This window comes from Canis aureus, chromosome 31 (genome assembly GCF_053574225.1).
Source record: "Canis aureus isolate CA01 chromosome 31, VMU_Caureus_v.1.0, whole genome shotgun sequence".
Classification (NCBI taxonomy): Eukaryota; Metazoa; Chordata; class Mammalia; order Carnivora; family Canidae; genus Canis; species Canis aureus.
Genome location: NC_135641.1, coordinates 37069286 through 37092129, shown reverse-complemented (window position 1 = coordinate 37092129; position 22844 = coordinate 37069286). Strand labels below are relative to the sequence as shown.

General features: G+C 38.0%; 1 protein-coding gene across 1 annotated transcript in view; it reads left to right on the top strand.

The window, feature by feature from the left end:
- WDR49 (WD repeat domain 49) overlaps nucleotides 1–22844 on the top strand; it is a 127101-nt gene that overhangs the window by 77773 nt on the left and 26484 nt on the right. Inside the window, exons 10-15 of the mRNA XM_077879533.1 lie at nucleotides 7504–7634; nucleotides 9979–10077; nucleotides 11707–11871; nucleotides 14238–14425; nucleotides 15386–15583; nucleotides 19337–19518. Of these exons, the coding sequence (XP_077735659.1) occupies nucleotides 7504–7634; nucleotides 9979–10077; nucleotides 11707–11871; nucleotides 14238–14425; nucleotides 15386–15583; nucleotides 19337–19518 (963 nt within the window). The remainder of the gene's footprint in view (nucleotides 1–7503; nucleotides 7635–9978; nucleotides 10078–11706; nucleotides 11872–14237; nucleotides 14426–15385; nucleotides 15584–19336; nucleotides 19519–22844) is intronic.

Genomic DNA, 22844 nt, shown 5'->3' with positions numbered 1-22844 from the left:
GATTAAATGAGTAGAGTCCTTTAGAAGTGGTTTAAAGGACCTGGCGTGCCTGGCGGGCTCAGTCCATAGAGCATGCAACTTGACCTCTGGGTCCTGAGTTCAAGCACCACGTTAGTCATAGAGCAGAAGGAAGGGAGGGAGGGACTAAAAGGAAGGGAGGAAGGGAACACCTGATGTTTTGCTCTCTCTCGATGGGTGGTGACTTTCAGTGATCTTGGAGAGGGAGATTTGGGAAGACTGAAATGAAAGAGGGGACAGTTGCCACTCCTTCCATCCTTCCATATCTTTTCTATCTTCCACAAGGTTGTCAGGAATTGGATCCCTTAGTTGGAATGGAATGTTGAAGGAGTGCATTATCGATTGTATTGTTTCACTTTTATATTGGTAGATTTAAAAATTATATTTTCGGGGTGTGTGAGTGGCTCAGCTGGATGTCTCTAACTTTGGCTCATGAGGATCATGATAGCAGAGTCCTGGGATGGAGGCCCAGGGCAGCAGCAGGCTCTGAACTCAGCGGGGAGTCTTCTTGTGCCTCTTCCGCTGCCCCTCCCCCACTTGGGCTTTCTTTCTCTTTCTCAAATAAGTAAATAAAATCTTTAGTAAAATTATATTTCCTAAGTCAAAGGTCTTATGTTAGGACGGATTTTATCAGAATTTTGTAAGGTCCTTTACATTAGGAGGCATTCAACAGAGTAGAAAATGGACAGGTCCACTGTTTGGTTATAGTTGGAGAAGGATGGTCCATTAAGCCAAATTCTCAAGAGTTTAGTGATTAAAGAAAAAATAACTGAGAGATTGACAGCTTATTGGGCTTTTTTTAAAATCTAGAGGGAGGCTGTATGAGTTAAGCCGTAGCTTGAACTTCAGGCTCTATCTAAATAAAGAGATTGGTTTGGTAATTTTGCCCAGGATAAGATAGATATTACATTTATTGAGTGAAGTACCTAAATATGCATCTGATTTATTTTATTTATTGTGATTTGTAGCATTAGACCCTTTACATACATTATCTAACTTAATCCTTAGCTTCATTTGAAAGGTAGGCAATATTTTGTAGATATCTCAAGCTTTATCATCAGCCCTTATCTCTCTAAGCTCACTTATCCATTTGCTTTCTGGACACGTCTGCCTGCAATCTCAAATTCAACATATTCTAAGCTGAATTTATTATTTGTTCCCTCCTCAAAACCCACTTTTTTCCTCTTAGCTTCAGAGCTTGGGTTAGCAGCCAGAGACCTGAATATCCGCCTTGGTTCTTCGTTCTCACTCAACTTCACAACCAATTAGTGTTACCTATTTTATATGCTAAATATTTCTCAAACCTATTCTTATTACTACTACAACTATATCATTTAGGGCATCGTTTCTACCTGGATCAATGTCACAGCCTTCTAATTTATCCTTTTCTCTGGCAATGTCTCCTTTTTACTTCTTGAATAGATTCTGCACATTTTTGCTATAATAATTTCTTTCTAGAATGCATTCTATCTATGTCACTTCCTTTGTTTAACACCTTTCAGGGTGTCTACAAAATAATTTGAAGCTCTCTCTGGCCTGGTCCTATTCTTAGTATCATTCTCCCCCATTCTTGGGTACATTCTAATAATCTCTTCACCCAGTGTGGGGCTCAAATCCACAACCCCACAATCTAGAGTCGCATGCTCTTCTGACTGAGCCAGCCGGTACCCACTTGTGTACTTTCCAAGCTTAAATGTAGGAACCTGCTGTCAGAGCATTCCCATGTAAACCATACTGTTTCATACCCCTTTGCCTTTATTTTCTTCCCTTCTCTAGAAATCGCCATCTAGCTTCCTGTATTTTATTTAACACAGAACTAGATTATAGCATTTAACAAGTAAGTGTAAGTGTGTGTGTGTGTGTGTGTGTGTGTGTATAGTGTCTCATTCTTAGTAGATGCTCAATGATATTTGTTGGATGCCTTAATCAATGTTCATTAAATAGGGAATCTGAGAATTAGAGAGATTAATCACTCATGGTCACACTAAGAGTAAGAAGCAAGCAGGATAGTTATTCAAATCTATTCTCTCTTCACAATAAACCGGGAATCTTAAATATTACCAGTCTTCTTTCACAAGGGAGAAGATGCATTTTGAGAAAATGGGTAGGCTTATTGACATTATAAAGCTAGTGCGCAGCCAAATTGAAATTCCATGGCAAAGTCCATGCTCTTTCCAACATTTCTGAGTTACAAATAGAGTCATTAAGTCATGGGAGAGCAACTATATTCTTTTAAACAAGTAATCTGTTTGAATAGGTTGGTTATGTCAATCAAAGCTGGTCAATCAGTTTTGTGTGTTTGAAGAAATACATAAGGACTATGTTTTATGAACGAGCACTGGATGTTACAGGCAAGTGATAAATCATCAAATTCTACTCCTGAAACTAATAATATACTCTATGTTAACTAAATTGAATTTAAATAAAGTTTTTTTAAAACCTGTTTTTATCAAATTAACATATCAAAGTTTTAGCTTACTATTATTTTTCCCTTTTTCTTCCCACAAATATTTTTAAACTGCACCTAGGTAGCAAGCCCTGAGTTAGGAACTGTGATGGACTGAATGTGAAGAAGTATGATTCTTACTGTCAAGGGCATCGTATTCTAATTGGGGAGTCAATTTACATGAGGCAGACTAAATGATAAATGCCACTGTGAAATGGTCCTAAGGAAAACCTGGATTGAAGAGCCCATATTGGTTATCTAGAAAACCAACATTTATTAATATCTAGAGAATATGTTAAATCCATTAAAAAGAAGAAGCCTCCCCCCAAAAAGAAGAAGCCCCGAAATCAGAACTTCTAAAAACATGTTTCTTAACATTTTAAGCAAAATATATTTAGAGACAAAACTGTGAATTGACATAGAGCCAGTTAAGTAATGCTTGGTTAAATACCTGGTCTTATTTACACTGATAAAATGAATAATTAACTTTGCATCTGTCCATAATATATATAGGTTTGGTAAAAATCAAATAAATAATCATAATAGTTTAAAATTTTATCCTTCCCTAAAATTCTATGATTCTATACTTTATAAAAATAGACTCAGAAAAAAAAATAGACTCAGGCTTTTAGTTTCTCCCACTGTATTTCTTTTCTTCCTGTTAAAAGAGAAATATCTATTTATGAAGGTTTGATCTCTGTAAAATAGCTAGACTTATACAAATATATAAAAGAGAATCTTTTGTATAAGTTCAAGTAATTCTGAAACTCTTATTGATTGCATCTTTCACAAAGCTCCGTAAAAGTAGGTGCTCAGTAAATAGCTGTTGATATAACTTGATTTCTAAAAGTATTTTTAAGTGAAATTAGATTAGGGATTTGAAGTTCCTCAACAATAAAACTTATCTATTACAAGATATTAAATTCTTAATAATTGCTTTACTATGATACTATAATTCTACGTGACTCAACTGGTTTCTATTATTAGCATGAGAACCAGAATGAACATTTCCAAAGTGTAATTTTCTGAATAATCATGTTGGAAGTCAGAAGGGGGACAGGTATGTTGGAAATTTACAAATAACCCTCAGACCTAATTCTGTGATGGCTTTTGTGTCCAAAATTTGATTCTAATTTTAGGAAAAAGAATACAAATGAACTGATTTCTGTTGAACTCATTCTCTGTCTTTGAGATACCTCTTTTAAGGATAAAAAGCAATGGACTGAACAAGGATAGATTCTTATGATAATTGGACTAACAGCACACAAGCAATTAGGCTCTCTGGGAGCAAATAGTTGATTGTGTTCTTTTGTTCTCTCCATGACAATTACTACATGATAAGCTTTGGTAAATGTTATTTTCCCAGCTTTCATCCTAAAAGAAGTTGTTTTTTTTAAACATTTTTTTTTTTTTTTTTTTTTTTTTGTGCTTGACAGGTGAACTAATTTTGTTCTCACAGAATTGGTCATTATATTTACATTCTGAACGAGAGATCTGATCATCTTCACAGATGACAGTGATTCAGGATCTCAGATGGGAGGTGTGGAATGGAACTAGTAAACTCCTTCAATGTCAAAAGAACAAATCCCTCAGACTCCTAAAATGCCTTAAAATTGGCTCATTCTGCACTTCAATTTAACTCTTGGCAAACGTACAAACTAAAAAAAAAGCTATCTTTGAAATGGACTAAGTGAGAAATGCAGTGTGGATTCTTAAGGTATTTTAAGGATAACTGTCATTTCAATTGAAAGTTTCAGGTTGGGTTTTAAGGGAAAGGTGGCAGCTAATTAGTTTCTCAAGATTTTGACACACAAGGTCAAATATCAGAAGGGATGGTTTTTATACCATCTCATGAAATGCATTTTGTGCCTTTGGCTCATATTACCTAAATATATCTAGTTAGTATGAGTATCTTGGCAAAAAGACATTTGACATTGAATTTTGACTGAGAGATAATAGAAGTTATATGGGATTGACTTCTCTCTCATTCCCACCCCACTCTCTCCATCTCCAAAGGGTAATCTCTTCAATCAAACCTACGATTTGGTAAAAAAATAAAAAAAATATATGTAAAGCTCTTATGAGATTCATGGCAACTTCAGAACTGCAAGGTACTTTATTTATAGTATCTTATCTTGCTAAGCCTCATATTAATGTTATCTAAAGAATATTAGTATTCAATTATTGATTTTTAAAAGAAAGAATAATTCATACAATTCCACAAATATTTATTAAATGCCTATTATGTGCAGGTACTATTCCAAGCACTGCTAATATAGAAAGGAAATAAACAAAGTTCTTGCTCTCCTAGAGCTTATTTTTGGCAGAGAAGACAGTAAATAAATAGACAAGTAAATATAAACCAAATGTATAGGGTGAAGGATGGGAGACTTGAGGGAGAGTCTTTTAAATTTTATTTTTTTAATTAATTAATTATTTTTTAAAAATTATTTTTTAATCTTAAATTTAAATCAAATTTTATTCTGATGGAAAACTCCAAGTAAGTAATAGTGCTCCCCACCCCAAATTTTATTTATTCAAGTATATTAAATATTACTCAGTGCTCATCACGATAAATATACTCATAATCCCTTTTACCTATTTTTCCCATCCCTCCACCCATCTCCCTTTTAGCAACCACTGGTTTGTTCTCTATGTTTAAGAGCCTATTTGGGATTTGTGTCTTTTTTCATTATTCGTTTATTTTGCTTCTTAACTTCCTCATATGAGTGAAATCATATGGCATTTATTTTTCTCTGACTGACTTATTTCACTTAGCATTATACCCTTCAGATCCATCCATGTTGTTGTAAATGACAAGATTTCATTCTTTTTTATGACTGAGTAATATTCCATTATATATATATATATATATATATATATATATATATATATATATATATATATATATATATTATTCTTTTGACATTGAAGGAGTTTACTAGTTCCATTCCGCACCTCCCATCTGATATCCTGAGTCACTGTGTCATCTGTTAAGAGGATCAGACTTCTCATTCAGAATGTAAATATAATGACCAATTCTGTGAGAACAAAATTAGTTCACCTGTCAAGTACAAAAAAAAAAAAAAAAAGAAAGAAAAGAAAAGGTGAACCGTATGTACCCTACGGCTTCCTGTGGCTTCATCAAATATTTAGCTGAGCATTCATATTATGCTTTGAATATCAAGGGTAGAACAATAGAACTATTTCTAAAAAAGTAGATTGGACCCCAATAATATTGGGTCTCGAATAACATGCCCACACATTAAAATTTGCCATGTAGAGGATGGAAAACTATGAAATGTTTTTTTTTTAAGATTTTATTTATTTATTCATGAGAGACACACAGAGAGAGGCAGAGACACAGGCAGAGGGAGAAGCAGGCTCCCTGCAGGGAGCCCAATGCGGGACTCCATCCCGGGGCTCCAGGATCATGCCCTGGTCCAAAGGCAGATGCTCAACTGCTGAAGCACCCAGGCGTCCCTGAAATGTTTTTTAATGAGGCATTAGCCTCATATTTGACCTGGGTATTCCCTCTGCCTAGAATGCCTTCCTCTTCCAAATCCTACTCATCTATCATGGTCCAGTTCAAACATGACCCTCACTCAAACTTCTGAAAACCCTGAACTAACTAGGAAGCTTACATTGGCTGTTTAAAAAGAAAGGAAGGGTATGGAAACATGTCACAGAGATGGAGTCTAAGGATTTGATGTGACAAGAGAAACACACAGGAAGCTGGAATGCTGGTCTCTTGATACAAACAGGGAATTTGGACACCAGGACCAATTTAGGACCTGGTGTGGAGGGAAGATGAAAACGTTGAATTCCTTGATATATGGATATTATATGGAATTGTCACCTGGCAAGTGGGAACTCCTCAACACTGGGAAAGGTTATGAGTGTAGATATATTTAAGAGCCATTTTTATAGAAGTAAGATTGGAACTTGTGGTGGTGTACAGAATCCCTGAATGAGCCCACTTGAGCAGAGAGAGGGGAATCGGGGAATGACTATAAGAAGGTCTATAATGAAAGAAGGGGAGAAAAAAGGGAGAAGAAAATAGAGAATAAGGAATGAAAGATCAGGGAGGCAGGAAGAGAAGTGGGATGTACTAGAAAGGAGAGAATTTTCAGGAGGAGAAAGCCACATCCTTCAGAGAGTGAGGTCTTACAGTGACAGAGCAATTTGGAGACCTTTGGAGTGGTGGGAATAGAAGCAAAATTTCGGGTAGGTGAAGAGAGAGTGAGCATGAAGACCCCAAGCCTGTGGTTACAAATGCTCATTTGAGATGTATATGCCTCTGGAAGGAAAGAGAGACTTCGTATAGTCTGGTAGTCAGAACTGAAATCATCAAGTGAAAACAAGGTGGTACTGATGCCCCCCAATTTAATGTTCATGCTTCTCCCTACCAGGCACCAGGCATTACATTTTCTGCCCATCCTGGCCTGTCAAATTCACAGAAGTGCCCCAAGATACTGGCCTTTTTAAAACTTTTATTTCTGTTCAAAATGTATCTGTCCAGAGTTTTATTCCTTTGGAGTGGCATTTTCCAAGACTTTCACAAAATGATAGCTCTTCAAGATGCTATGTGATGTAGGACTCTGTGATCAGGTAAGTCTGGAAAACGCCACGGGAAATGTTAACATGTGAACTGTTCTGGAATCTCTAATGAAAAGAAACTTTACTAATTTTGTTTAAACTACTGAGTATTATTTCTCCACAGACTCATCTCCTTTTTTATTGTTACTATCAAAAAACTCTTCGTGGTTCTATGGTACCTATATGGGCAATCTTTGCTTTAGAGTCTTGGTAATGGATAATTAATCTGATAAATGCATATATGTTTGCTGTTAATGGCTGTGAAAGGATAATTAACTTTCTAATATTAAATATTCATAATGTACCAGAGCATTCAAAGAGGTAATAATAAAAAAAAATTAATGTGGGAGGTTCGGGATTATGGATGACAAGTGGATGCTGACCACGCAAGATCTATATCACGTTTGGATCCACAGCTAAATCCTATTTCCTTTTTCTAGGGCTATTACTGTGTTTCGACTACAAAACTTCAATCAATTCTTCATCCAGCCTGAAAAATGGAAAGGGGAAATACAGCACCGTGATGATATCTTGTGTGCTGCGTTTTTACCTCCACAAACTCTTGTTACAGGTTAGTTGAACCTTCATTGGACAACCAGTGGTGAATTTTTGGTTTCTTTTGGCTTAGTCACGCTTAAAAAGCCTTTTCTGAACTGCAAAATAAATAGGTCTCTTGGGGAGTTAGCCTTTGCACTGATAGATACTCTCCGTCCTTACTTCCAGGGCAACATGTTAGTGGTTAGGACTGTCAGCTCTTGAGCAAGGCTACCTGGCTTCAGATCCTGGCACCACCACTTTCCAGGGCATCATATATTTTTTTAAGGTTTTATTTATTTATTCATGAGAAATACACACACAGAGAGAGAGGAGGCAGGGACATAGGCAGAGAGAGAAGCAGGCTCCTTGCAGGGAACCTGATGTGGGACTCGATCTCCAGACCCTGGGATCATACCCTGAGCCAAAGGCAGATGCTCAACTGCTGAGCCACCCAGGGGTCCCCCAATGCATCATATTAAACAAAATATTTAAACTGTACATCACAGTTTTCTCTGGCAAATAATAATATATCAATATCTTGCTTTATGGTGGAAATTGAGTAAGATAATCTGTGTAAGGGCTTAATACAGTGCTTGACACACAGTAAGCTTGTCGGTAAATGTTAGCTTTTATTTTTATTGTCCTTTTCCCAGAAACAGCGTTAGGGATGACAGGAACAAATCATACTTCTGTGGCACTCAGATGTTTCATAATGGGCACATACTAAGCCTTTGGCACAATTTAGTCTAAGTAATTTTGGTTAAATCCTGGCCTCCCCAGATGTCTAGAAATCCAAGCCCCTAAAACGATGCACAGGCATGCTTTGATGTGACATATAAAAGAGGATCAGAAGTTTGTTGTATCATTTCTGGCCAAAGCAAACAATTTATAAAGATAAATTACACTATGAAACTGTAGAATCCATATTTTGACAGCCTAAGTTCTTTTCTTTTCTTTTTTTTTTTAATTGAATCCAAAGTGTCATCAATTGGGAGGGATGAAAACTTATAGGAAAAGAGCCAGGATATCTGTGAGGTGTTACAAGATAAGGTTTACTGCTCTGCGTGCACTTAACATTTCCACTGTCTTCAAGACTTACCTGGTTACTTTCCAGTAGGGCCAACTCTGGAGTTGAATTTGCTTTATAGCTGGTAAAAGTCCACCCCTGCAGCGAGTATCACGTACTGAAATGTGCTGGAGACAAATAAACTATAAGGCTGCATCTTTGTTATTGCAAAAGTGTCATAAGATACCTTTGTGACTGCTGGATAGATGATTTCTTCATTGATTCTCATCCCACCAGTCCTTTGTGAAAAGGTTTGGTTAAGCACTTTACAACTTAAGCATTTCAAGAATCATAGGAGAAGATGGATACTCCCACGTACAGCCAATCCATGCAAATCCATCATCCTTGGCCCATTTTTGGTTTATACGGGTTGCTTTTTCCAGAACAATAAGGAGTTTAGTATATATTACTCTTCTTTCTCCAAATGCCAAGAAAGTTACCATCTATACATCCCACTCAAACTCAGCTCTTCCCATCTGCTCTTCACTCAACCTTGACACTCTCCTCAATAAAGAGGTCTCCTCGCCTCGCTGCTGAGAGCACCGGTCTGGGCACGCACTGCTTCTCCCCAGGACAGGCTTGGTCAGACTGAGTCTCACTATTTGGGCTTCTCTATATTCTCTGTGATGAGTGGTAGGGAAGGACTTTCTATAGGGAAAGTTTTAGGATTGGAGAAAGCGTTGTTCAATAAAGAATCTTGGAGGGAGGGAATGAAAAGAACACACACACACACACACACACACACACACACACATGAATAGATGTGGGAAACAGAAACCTAGAGGGATTTGATTTATATATTATATAAATTATAAATTATATAATATAATTAAATGATTAAGAACATTTTTCAGCTCTTATAATATGCTAGGCACTATTCTAAGTACTTTTCATTCTTCACAACAACACTATGAAATAAATACAGTTTTAATCCAGTTTTATAGATGAAGAAAATTGTGGCATCGGGTAGTTAAATCACTTGCCCACACTTACACAGCCAGTAGGTGGCAGACCTGGGAATCAAACTCAAGTTTAATTACGAAGCCCTTACCCTGAATACCTTATTACTATTACATAAAAAGGCCAGTAATTTCTATCACGTTGAATACACAGGTTACCCTCTGAGGATTGTAAGTCCTCAAGCTTAATAAAAATACTAGTTATCGTTCATTCATGTTTCCAAAAATGCAGAGAGTACTTTCTGTGTGTCAGATTGTGTGTGAGGTGTTGCTGATAGTGACTTCTGCTCGTTTCTGTGGCTTATGTTTTCCAACTTCCTGGCAATCTCTCTTCCCCATGCTGCCTCACACAGGGAGTTATGATGGAGAAATTGTTCTGTGGAACAACAGCACAGAAAATGCTCACTGCGTCCTTCACCCCCATTACCAGAGGCGGCTAAAATCAAAATCAGGTGAGTGCAAGTTTGAAACTCGAAAGGCATGGAGTCAGACCACATAGGCTTTGTTGTTTATGCATGTACCTGATGCAGCTTGCTCCTCAATTATAGGTGATTGGCTATAGGCACCGGGGATTAGTGAGACCGTTGTCTTGTCAAAGTGACTAAAGAGAACCTTGAGATGTACTTGGCTTAGCAAGTTCTCCATGGCGTGCTGTTTCTTGTCTTTATGCCACATCAGCTTTTCTGAATTACTGACAGCAGGGAGCAGGCCTCTCATTTCCATCTACTTTAGTTTTTGCCAAGAAGCCTCACCAAGTTGCCTTTGGGGTGAACTCTGGTACCCCTTGGTAGGAAAGTAGGAGCTCGTGTTCACTTGATAGGCTGCCCAGGCACAGTCTGGAGCTCGCGTTAAATATTATGCCACCTGGAAATCTTAAATTATTTCTTGCTTTAGAAACCTGTGAAGAGCATGAGATGGGAGTATATTGTATTTTATGGGAGTTTAGCAGAGCATATGAATATTTTATACTTAAGCAAAATGTCTTGACAGTCGCCTTTCACATTTTATTTCAGTTTCCTGGGATACTGAAGATTTTTTCCTTAGGATTATTTATTTAGGTAATGAAGATGTCATTCTTCCCGTGGCCCAGTGAGGTTCTGTTGTCCCAATTGGATAGACACACAGGGCTGAACTGGGCCGTAGGAAAGGACAGGTCATCCAACACAGTTTTTTTTTATGTGAAAGTTGAAGGAGTAATTTGTTACGAGTAAACCATTAGAGATTTAGGGCTTACTTGCCCAGGCACAAAGCTCTTGGCCTGCTTTCTGTAGGAAGAGCTAACCATAAGGGTTCATTTGAACCCTCTGTGAATTGGGTGGAATTCTTCTTCCCCTTCACATTGGCCCGTAGGAGAGTGACCTCTTGCTCTTACAGCAAATCTAATTGTGGCTACGATTAAAACCACAGAGAAGCAGATAAGAAAAAAAGTGCATAATATCAAACTTCTAAAAGATAAGAGAGGCATTGCTAGAGATGTCTTGCTTTGAGATTTGGAAGATACCCCTGTATAGATTTTTTGTAACTATGTGCAGATTATTCATTGATTCTGAATATCCCCAGTTTTATTAGTGTGGCCAGGAGATGACGTCACAAAATGATTGAAGTTCCACCAGGAATATCCTCCCCGGGGTAACCCCTGAGCAAATAATACTGCTAAAAATGATCATTTAAGTATATTTAAATAGTCATTATAGCTCATGTTCATTACACTATTTGCGAGATCAATATGAATGATTAATAAGCCAAAATGTCATGGTATTAGAGTTACATTTGTCTTGGGCATGTCAGGGTTTCTAAGATGTTAACAGTCACAACAAAATGAAGTGCCTGTGAATTCATATCAAGGGAAAACACAGCGTGTGTGTAAAATGCAAAACAAAACTGGAATCAAATGATCCTTCAAGTTGGTGCTGAAGCAGTGACTAGGGGAAGGTACCATGGACGTTGACTAGAAGCTTAATGGAGACTTAAGAGGGTCACCAGAGACCGTGATGCAGGTGGGCCTGTTGTGTTTCATAAGTAGTCACTTGAAAAGCAGATGTTTCTCTTCCCTAAGACATCTAGCTTTGTGTCCACCACAGATACAGAGCCTCACAAGCTTTTCAGTGCTGGGAGGAGCCGCTCCACCTGCCCCAGCCCAGACCAGGCCGCCCTGGGAGCCCACTCCTTTGAGACCGACACCAAGGGCAATAATGCCGTTGTGAGGCTCTGCTTCCTTGAAGCAAGAACAAACACCTCAGAGACAGGTAAGATATACAATCCCATTTTGACTGCAGATTGGCATATTTGTAAAATGTTGGGAAAGGGAGCAGTGAAGACCATTTAATCTGTTCCTGTGTAGGTGTAGGTCTCGTAGAGCCTAACTCAGTGTAGCAGCTAACAGTAGGGCTGGGTCAGGGCAGGCCACAGGCCACAGCAAACGAGGCCACGGTTCAGGAGAGAGGGTCCAGGAGCAGGAGCGGACCAGACCTCATCAATGACTCATATAGTGCTGCACAGGTCAGATCAGAGTGCAAAAAACTCGGGCAAACAATTGGATGTGGGTGACGATTGGAATTGATTGTTCCAGCCATGGCATAAGGAGTTTTGACAGGGTAGAGGGCACAGCAAGTAATATGCTCCAAATATATGCGCCAATGCTCAGATCTACATGTGCCAGAAGGGTAGAGTCAGATTGCACTGGCACCTAGGATCAAAGTGGGCTAGGAGAAAATAGTGAGAAACTTGGAGATTGGGGCAATAGCAACATTTGAAATAACCACTGATCCCAGGTCAAAAAAGCTGCTTGCTTTTTTCCTAAAAATTTTTTTGAGGGTTTAATGCTTTGGGTATCATTACCAGTTTTTATGTATTTTCCAGAATAAGTCAGAGTCCTGCTCAGTGCTTCTGCCAACATGTATGCTAAGACTGCTGCCATCAGATGCCTTACCACAGCCATTTAATACTACGTAGATGAAATAACTATTTGCTTGATTTCCACCTTGTTTTCAATGGCTGTGTTAGCATGGTGTTGACACTGCCCGCATCTTCCTCAAATAAAGATCTGCTTTTGAGAATAATTCATATTGTTTTACTTTCCATCTAAACAATTATGTTTTTTTTTTTTAAGATTTTTAAAATTTATTCATGAGAGACACACAGAGAGAGAGAGAGGCAGAGACACAGGCAGAGGGAGAAGCAGGCTCCATGCAGGGAGCCTGACATGGGACTCGATCCCAGGTCTCCAGGATCAGGCCCTGGGCTGAAGGCGGCGTTAAACTGCTGGGCCACCCGGGCTGCCCTAAGCAATTATGTTTTAAAAGCATTTTTTTCTTAATATCAGCAATCCAGTCACAGAGGTATTATATGTTTGAAAAAAATAAACACGTCTGAGCAATGTTTTCCATACTTACTTTCCTACATTCAATTTGCAGATAGAAAATATGCATGATTTTTATAAAAGACTTTTCAACATTAAAAATCAATAAAGGTATACCCTTATAGAGTTTTAGGAACCCTGTAGAGTATTTAGAATAGACTTTGAAACGATTAGAGTCTAAAACTTTCTATTTTCTGGAACTCACTTATATTCACAAAATGAACTATTATCCTGAAATTGCTCTCATTTCCTCAACACTAATTCTTCTTAATGTTATCAGTATTCCCAAATTGTTTCCACCGAAGCGGCTACATGCTATTATTTCTACCTTAAACAGATATGATTGTTAATCGGCAGTACATTTGTGAAGTAAATTGAAAGTCATCTACAGATTTATCAAATAATAATAGGAACTTTGCCACAGAAGAATAATTTAGGTAGAGTGCTTCTACAAAGCATGTAAAAATAGAAAATGAAAAGGTTAGTTCTAGGCCTATGAACCAAAAAAGTGTTCCATAAGGGCTTCCAAAGAATTCTCTTTTTTTAAAGATTTTATTTATTTATTTATTAATGAGAGACAGAGAGAGAGAGGCATAGACCTAGGCAGAGGGAGAAGCAGGCTCCCCCAAGGAGCCCGATGCGGGACTCGATCCCAGATCCCGGGATCAGGCCTTGAGCCAAAGGCAGATGCTCAACCACTGAGCCTCCCAGGCATCCCATGAATTCTTGATGAAATATTAAAAACAAGATCATAAATAAAATCCTAAGCATGGAGCTACCTAGAGAAATTATTAGTTATGTTGCTATAACTACATATATGCATCCATAGCTCTGTACATGAGGAATTTTACTTCTTTGGTATATGTGTCCAGTGGGTGATTAAGAAAGATGGGTTCATGCAATTAGAATATTATCATAATATTGAAATTAATGTTTTTTAAGTTTATTTGGAGTAACAAATTAATTCTATATAACTTCAAAAACCCAATTATATTGAAATAATGAAGGAAAAGGAATTCAATATAATGGAACATCTTGCATTTCCAATCTCATTTAATACTCAACACAAACCAGTAAGGTTATCATTGGATTATCTCCATTTTATATTTGAGAGGATTAAAGTGCTGGAAGTTGATATCAGGGCTACCTGCCCCTCCAATATCCATATTCTTTCCACAGGGCAAGCCACTGAAGAACTTTTGTGTGTGTGTGTGTCATCACATTTTCTTAATTAAATGTTGTCTTACACATTAGGAGGAGCTAACCTGGTGTCATGTGGAGGATCTGGGTATGTCAGATTCTGGGATACCTTTAAGAAGCAACTTCTGGCTGAATTTTTGGCTCATGGTGGAGCTGGATCCATTATTATGTCTATTGATAAGTCAAACCAATACCTCGCCACAGGAGATCTGGATGGACAATTGAAAATCTGGAATATAGAAGTAAATTGAAAGTATTCTCATATTATCTTTGTTATTTTTGATTGCCTTTTGTTATAGATGACTATGAATCTGGTCTTGTCTCTTTCCTGGATAACAGAAGACATGGTCAGTCTGAGTATTTTGAAGGAAACATTTACATGTACTAGGCAGAGACAGCTCTTAAATAATTTAGGGGGAAAAATAGATTGTTCTCAGTATGAAAATCTTCTGTTAATATATAATCAAGTCAAGGGCACCTGCGTGGCTCAGTCAGTTGAGCAGCTGACTTGTGATTTTGACTCATGTCATGATCTCATGGTCATGAGATCCAGCTTGGTGTAGGGCTCCATGCTGAGTGTGTGTGGGGTCTGCTTGAGATTCTCTCTCTCCCTCTACCCTTTTCCCCACTCTAGAGAGAGAGTGTGCCAAGTCAATCACCCAATTTAGGAATGCGGTATTGTCAGTAAGGTACTGCAGCATTGTTTGAGCATAAATAATTAGGATATACCATATTTGAAATGAGACTGTAAACTTAATTTAAACGGAGTACTGGCCCTTCATCCAATATCATTATCCTGAATTAGTTTGGGATTTTCGTGTCACTGATTACCTGCTTGATTTTCTAATAATATTATAAAATTGTATGATAGACAACTATCTACGCATGATAAAGTTCATCTCTCTCCAATAACTGACTTTACTCTTTCTTCTTTTCATTCTTTTCCTCCCCCTCTTCCTTCCTTTGTGCCTCTCATGTTAGGCAAATCGGTTAGAAACGTTTTTTTTTTTTTTTTTTTGAAACTTAACACCATTTTTCAAAACCCTGTTATCATGGACTACTGTTTTGCATTGGAGAATAGATTATTGTTCCCAAAGTACATTTTTTCATTTTTGTATCAGATGTTTTAAGAAAAAGTGTTATGTCACCACAGTAATTTAATATTTGGGCTTTTTAGAATTTTGACATTTCTTTTCATTCAGGACTACTGTCTTAATTCCAGTAAGAGCAAAATCACGCAGGCCCCGACTCTGATACGATCATTCCAACCTCATGAAGACCAGATAAGTTCCTTAGAGATGTGTAAGCCAGGTGGCCGCTTACTGATTATCTCCTGCTCTGCAGACTGCATCATTTGCATGACCGATGTCTGTGGTGCTTCTGTCTGGATCTTTGGTCAGGTAGAAATGTTGCTTCTTTATTATTTTAGTGTTTACTTGACATTTAGTATGAACTTGGGCTGATTTCTATTTGAATCTCATCGGCTGTTAATATTAATCAGTCATGAAAGAACTGACTTCCATTTCTGGAGCTTAGCTCCAGGCATCTTTTGTGCTGTTTACCATTAACCATGACAGTTCCATCAAGTGGAAGACTCTGGAGACATGGAAAGATGGCAGCCCTGTGCAGCTCAAACTGTTTCAGGATTTCTGGGAAAATTTTCTCCTTTAAAACTCCTTCAATTTCAACATTTAGTAAAAACATAATGTGGATACAATTACTGATATGCTTAAATAGGTAGAGGCTACTGACTGTGAGGTAATAATCAAATATAGAAAATTTTAGAAAAATAAACCCTCTTCCTCTTCATTGTCTGATTTACTCCTGCCCAAATAACAATAGCTAACATTTGTTGAGTTTTTCCTGTATGGCTGAGGCCCTATTTTATGGTCTCCACATGGATTATCTCATGTAATCATGATTCTTCATCTCATGAGGGAGGAATTTTTCATTACTCCCATTTAACAAATGGGAAAACAGAGGCACAGACTTTGAATTAATCTTCTGAGCTCACAGAGGCTAATAAGTCGTAGAGTTTGGCTTTTAATTAAAGCTGGCTCATTTCAGAACTCATGCCTTTAACCATTTCTCCCATGAAACTAAATTCTCATTTATACCTGCCTATTAGGGAAATGAAGTGGGGGGGGGGGCATGGTAGAAAGGAAACATTCATTGTCTCACATTTATTTTATTTTTTCCATTTGTTTTCATGGGAATTCTGTTCTTGTTCCCTTTGTGACTTGAGGGACAAAATATCAGTTTGATCTGTTTTAACCAGTACTGCTGAAGCATGGTGATATGCAGTCAGGCTGGTGCCATGAGGTCAGGCTGAAACTTCAATTTCTGTCTGGCTGGTTGACTTGGTTCTATTTAGCAGACTTCATTGCCACTTATGCCATGAGAACACAGCAACTATCTTCATGTTGGAAGTCAAAGTCTTTTGTTGCTCTATTTTTGAATCAGTTTGATGATGTCAACTTGTCCTAAAAGAAATTTTATACAACCCTATGAAACACAAGGGCAACGGTAAATCAGAAAAGAATCCAGGGTTGCAGGCCCATGTTTGGCTGGTTATATGGACGTCTCAAGGTAGCAGGCAAGAGCTGTACAGTCTCTTCTGCTCTGAAAGTAAGGCAAATGCTAGACTTTTCTCAGTCAGGAAAAAGAGCCTCTGAGAGGTAACTTGAATGGGTGTGTGTATACATGTGTAGTGACTAAGGCAGAGGGCCATAGCTGGATTCTGAGCACAAGATGAGTTGGAAAGATGCTTCTGTTGGTGAAGACGTTAATATGATGCTGAATTGCTATATGGCCATGCCTCATGGGCTCTGGGAAGTTGAAGTGGAGGTTAGAATGACAGGTAAAGAAACAAAGTATCATCAAATGGGTAACATCTGGAATGTAAGTTCCTTAGAGGAGGCTGAAGCAAGAAATAGCACCATTCTAGGTGTGGGTGCCATATTGTGCCCACCAGAGAGTGTCTGCTGCTAAATTTTATTTTATTTTTTTTAAGATTTTATTTATTTACTCCTGAGAGACACACAGAGAGAGGCAGAGGCATAGGGACAGGGAGAAGCAGGCTCCTCATGAGGAGCCTGACGCAGGACTCGACCCCAGGACCCTGGAATCAAGCCCTGAGCTGAAGGCAGACACTCAACTACTGAGCCACCCAGGCATCCCTAAATTTTATTTTAATTAAGAAGCATATGCTAGTAAAACTGTTAATATTTATGCCTTTGATATTTGTCCTTAGCTGTTTTGTAAAGTCTTTGTATTTTGAGGGATTTTAGCTTCCAAAAACCTGTGTGAAAATAGGTGGTTTTCCCCTCTATGTTCAAGACAGGAAAAAGAGTTCTCAGAACTGGGATAGTCTTAGAAAGTAAAGCAAACCTGGGGACAACTGGGTTTTCTGGGTTTTTTTTCTGCTTGAGCTTTTTTTCCCCCCTTAAGGACTCACTTTGATCAAGCTGTCTTGAATGTAGGTGCTGCTGGTTGCAGGGTGTGGGGATAGGGTGAGGGGAAGAGAGGAGGTGGGCACAGAAAGAGAATGAATTAGTAGAGATGAGAAAATAGTAGCAATGAATGTCCTAATGGTGAGAAGAGACACTCTTTTAGAGAAAGAACACAAGGATATGGAAGGCAGATGGTAATATATAGATAAGAAGAAGAGACCCAATTAGTAAACATAATTAGGATCAGAACAATTTTTGCTGAACAAACTTGATGTGTACAGTGTCGTGACTTTTGCCTTACATTTGAATGTTGTATTTGTTCTTCCGTCGAATTAGTTCTGGTCTGGCAGTTATAAAAACAGGAGGAAAAGCAATAATGTAATTTCCCACATTAAGATTTAATTTTCCAATCACGTGCAGTCTGCTTAAAGTATTTAAGATTTAGTGCTATGCGATTGAATATATTTCACGAATGAAGTTATTTTTTAAATAAGTGTAAATACTTTTTATAACAAAGCTATGGATCCGAGAGGTTGTTCTTCAAGTTAGATTTTTCAAAGTTAGGGTATGGTATGACTATTCCTGGAGTTGGAAAAATGGAGGTGGGGCTGAGTTATCCATAGAGATATACTTGTCCCAGGAAACTATCAGATGATGGTTCTATCCAAAGAAATGAGATGATGTATGCACGTCTTCAATGCCCCTCTTTACACACTAACCACAGTTGCATTGGGCAGAGTGTGGACATTGGCACCTCTTCTCTTTGTCATGGGGAGCCAGCCAGTGTTTTGGGTTGTGCTTGTTCACCCAGTGTTTAAAATTGGACTTGGCTGCCCATATTTAAACATTAAAGATTTCATACAAAATCCAGATTTCTGGATTCTCTTGAAAAAGAACACGTGTCAGTCCCTGAGAGCAACTGTAAAATGGGTTCTGTCTAGTTGCGGTAGTCCCCACCCTGCCCAATTGCCAGTGAATGCTGGGACTGAACTTTGTTTCCTATTTATCACCTTGTATGAGGCTTGATTCCTTCATTGACACTATCTTCCTGGCCCCTGTAGGCATTTTACTCTGCAGTCCCTTCTGGCAAGATGATCAGTTTGCAGGCTAGTCAGATATCCTAGGGATGCCTAATTCCCTCGAATCACACAGGCTGTGATCCCTCACATATTCCTGTGTATATGATGGGAATTGACATAAGATAAGGAAATTGGTTCTGTATTTCAAATATAAAATAAAATGTCATTGAGAGCTTCTGCTAGAGATTAAGAATCGTAGCCACGTTTTGTGAAAACGATTGTGTAATACACATATTTTCTTTGAAAAATGCTCAATAATTTTCTTTTTGAGACTTTTTGAGGAAGATGGAAAGAAAGTAGTTGTATGACAATTAACTGATAATTTTTCAGCAAAAGTTTTGTTTTTAGTTAATGTACATCTTGCTATTGAAGATTTTAAAGTGAGAATATCATTTTTTTTGTAGCTCATTATCTTTTCAGAGAAACTTTGCTTCTTATGACACTTACAATTTTCTACCTTTCTTAAAGTTTATATATATAATCTGCCTTGCATAACTGTAAGGTCTTTGAAAAACCATGTTTTTTTATTTTTTGTGTGTGCCCAGGACTTCAGTTAGTAGTGTAGCACATAAATATTCAAAGAAAATAAATGTCATAAAGGTAAAATAAGTCTCTTTTTTAGGCAAAGCATTGGCAAACTGAAAACCATATTTCCCTTCCTAAGAGAGATGCTAATTTAATGAAAAGTGAAATTCAAGAAGAAAGCATCAGGGATGTTCCTTTACTTTCTAAGGAGGAATCAAGTTTAGACCTACGAGAACGTTCTCTACTTGATAAGGAAAACAAAGATGACACCACATACAAGTAAGCAATTTTAAGTGTTACCTGGATGCCAAGTGGAGTCAAGATAGGACCTACCAAGATGGCCCAGACTTCCATCTGTGCTCCTTGGAACATGCAGCAACTACTTCAAGGGTGTATGTGATGAAGAGGGAACTTATATTCTCACGGTTACTATATCTAGTTCAATTTCTTGCCTCCACTGAATTCTTGATTTCTATTCAGTATCTTCAAGTCTTCTGTTTCTGCTCCATCATCAACCTAATTGTGAAAATTAGCCCCTTTCCTCCAAAACAACATACTATATATATGCATGTATCTGTCTCAGAATGTACGTCAGGTTGACTCCCGGTGTGGGAAGGTGCACAGATGTTTATATGACAGAAATTCAAAGAGTTTAACTTTGAATATTAGACATGACTCCTTTGAACTCTTCTCACCTTTTCTTCATTGTAAATGAAGCCCTTTCTTCTCTTTACCCCACTCTGCTAGATCTCATTCTTTCATCCCTCTTACTCCTTATGCCAGGCAGTTTTAGTTATTTCTTTTTGCTAACTCATACTCTCATATATATTTTTTAAAGATTTTATTTATTTATTTATTTATTTATTTATTTATTTATTTATTTATTTATTTATGAGAAAGTGAGCATGCAAGTGGGGGCAGGGTAGGGGAAGGGACAAGCAGACTCTGGGCTGAGCATGGAGCCCCACCGGGCTTTATCCCAGGACCCTAAGATCCTAATCTGAGCTGAAATCAAGAGTCCTATGCTTACCTGACTGAGCCACCTAGGTGCCCCTCTCATAATTTCATCTTTCATACTCAACAACTACTGTTTTTGAGAGGATGATTTTATTCATTGTATTTTCTTTGATACAAATGAAAAAATGTTTACTATGTGCACAATATTACTTTTGGGGGGTTTATGGAAAAATCGCACAGAAAGTACAGAGAGTTCCAACATACCCTACCCCCATCCCACACAGTGTCTCACATTAGTGTGGTGTAGCTCTTACAGTTTATGCACCAATACTGATACTTTATTATTAGCTAAAGTACATGATTTACATTAAGGAGGTTTGGTGGCAGGTCCTTTGATGACTATACTCAGGATCCTTTGGTGACTACCTCTGCGTTGCCCATTTCTAAATTAATGCACTCTTTGGCTGGTCTCTTGTGGCTCAACGCCACTAACTGGTCTCTTGTGGCTCAACGCCACTAAACTGTGGTAATACACATCCAGTGGATTTCTTTTATAGTCCCTCACAATGACAGGCCTCTCCTATCGCACTTTTCCTGAGTCAACTTCAGCTTGGCCCATAGGAAGCTCACACATTCTTATCCCACCAACTGCTCCATGGGGGCCCCTTCTTTCCCTAGTTACGTGGCAGCTCCAGTCACAGCTTTTTGCCTGTAGACTTTTGCAGGTATTAGTGAGTCATGGATCCATTCTGTCCCTCTAATGGTTACCCCAGGGGGGCATACACTAAACTCTGACTGGTCTGTGTAAGCAAAAGCTAGAACTGAAGGGGAAGCTTCCTTCCTCTCCCAGGGCAGTGGGACTCAATGCTAACCTATAACTGTTGCCTCTGTTCCCGCATCTTCAGTTCATTTATATCCTAGAGTGGTGGTCAGCCTTCGTGTCAGCAGGTTGGTTGTAGAGCTACCTCCTTGTGGTGCACAAGGAATCTAGCACCTCACTCTGAAATATCAGAATACCTTTTGCCTCTTAATTAATTAATTAATTTGCTTTCAGACTTTTTGGACCTCTGCTGACAGGGAGATAGAAGAAGGGGGAAAAAATCCCCCTTTAAACATCCCGTTACACTGAATTACACTTTGGTATTTGTTCTTCCATTTCCTTGAATTATGGCTTGCTGAAATGTCAAGTGGCATTTTACTTTCAGGCAGAAGGATCTTTTCAATTTAGAAATATAGCATGACCAATCCTGTACAATAATAGAATGCTGGGAATAGAAAGATTTTTAGACACGATAAAAGGCCCCCACCCAGCCACCCAACTCAATTTTACAGATGAGGAGCTAAAGTTACCCCAGGGTAACACAGAGCATTGTTTCTCTTCCTGTCACACTCCTAGCAGAATAAAGGCAAGTGTTATAACACATTCTTGTTTAAGAGTATTTCAGCTAATATACTAATTTCCTGTTCCTTATGACACACTCATTTATTCTTTTTTTTTAAATCAGCTTTTCTCTTGAAATCTCCAGCAGTAAGAAGCAAAATTGCCTCTATAATACTGCATTTTTTTTCAGATGACAATACATCCAAAAAAGGCTTGTGATCTTTACAATTTCTGCTTTATCTAATTCAGATGACTAGATTGAAATAATTTTAGGACTTTATCACAAGCAGATAGTACAGAATAACATCACTTCGGAATTATTGAACTCATTGAAAGAAAAAGGCTAAAAATGTATCCTCGGAATTGGCTTGGCAGGTACATTCTTCACTTTTCCCAGGAACACGACCACAGATCCTCTGTGGAAAACATACAAGTGCAATGTAATTGTCAGCTGGAAAGTGTCCTCCGTGGCTTCCATGCAATGCTGAGAGACTACAGATAATTTTCTCCTTAAGACAATATTACTGTGAAGGATGTACCCTATCCCTAATCAGACTAGTAAATACAAGGAGGGAATCCTGCCACTTCTGGTCCATATGCAAAATATTTTTAAAAATACATGAAAGAATTTCAAGGAACTAAAGAGAGAAAAGCACAGCTGGTGAGTCTGTGTGCAGGTGGGGGTATGTTCGCATGGAGGCATCTTTCAGTAAGAAAGATGGAGATGCAAACAGGAAAAGCCAATAGAAAGTAGAAGAAGCAGGAAAAACAAGGGAAAAGATCAGATGCTTTAAAGCTGCATTCTCATCTTAACTCCTAAGATCCTCTCTCCAGGATAAAAATCTTGGCATATATTATCTTCTGGCTTATACATAAATAACAGGTTTCCATAGCGCTTAAGGTATTGTATAATATTATGTGTGAGAAGTGGGTAGGTGGTAAAATGTCATTTTCAATTTAAGTCCTGGGGAGATGAAGACGAATATAGAATTTAAGAGAGTAATAGAAAGTCCTAATGCTAAGTTAACAGTGGATACAGAGAAACAGATTTTTTTTTCCTTCCTTAGATTCTGCAAAAGTGAAAAGAAAAAAAGGAAGAAATAAATGAGAGGGTAAAATAGGGAACAAAACCCACAATGGACATGCATTTTTCTTCATTTATAGCAATGTTTGACTCTGGACTCACACAGAATTATTCTTCTCTAGAAAAGTTATAGATAAAACGAATGACTCAGATGGTATAACTTTAGAATGTGTCTTTACTGTG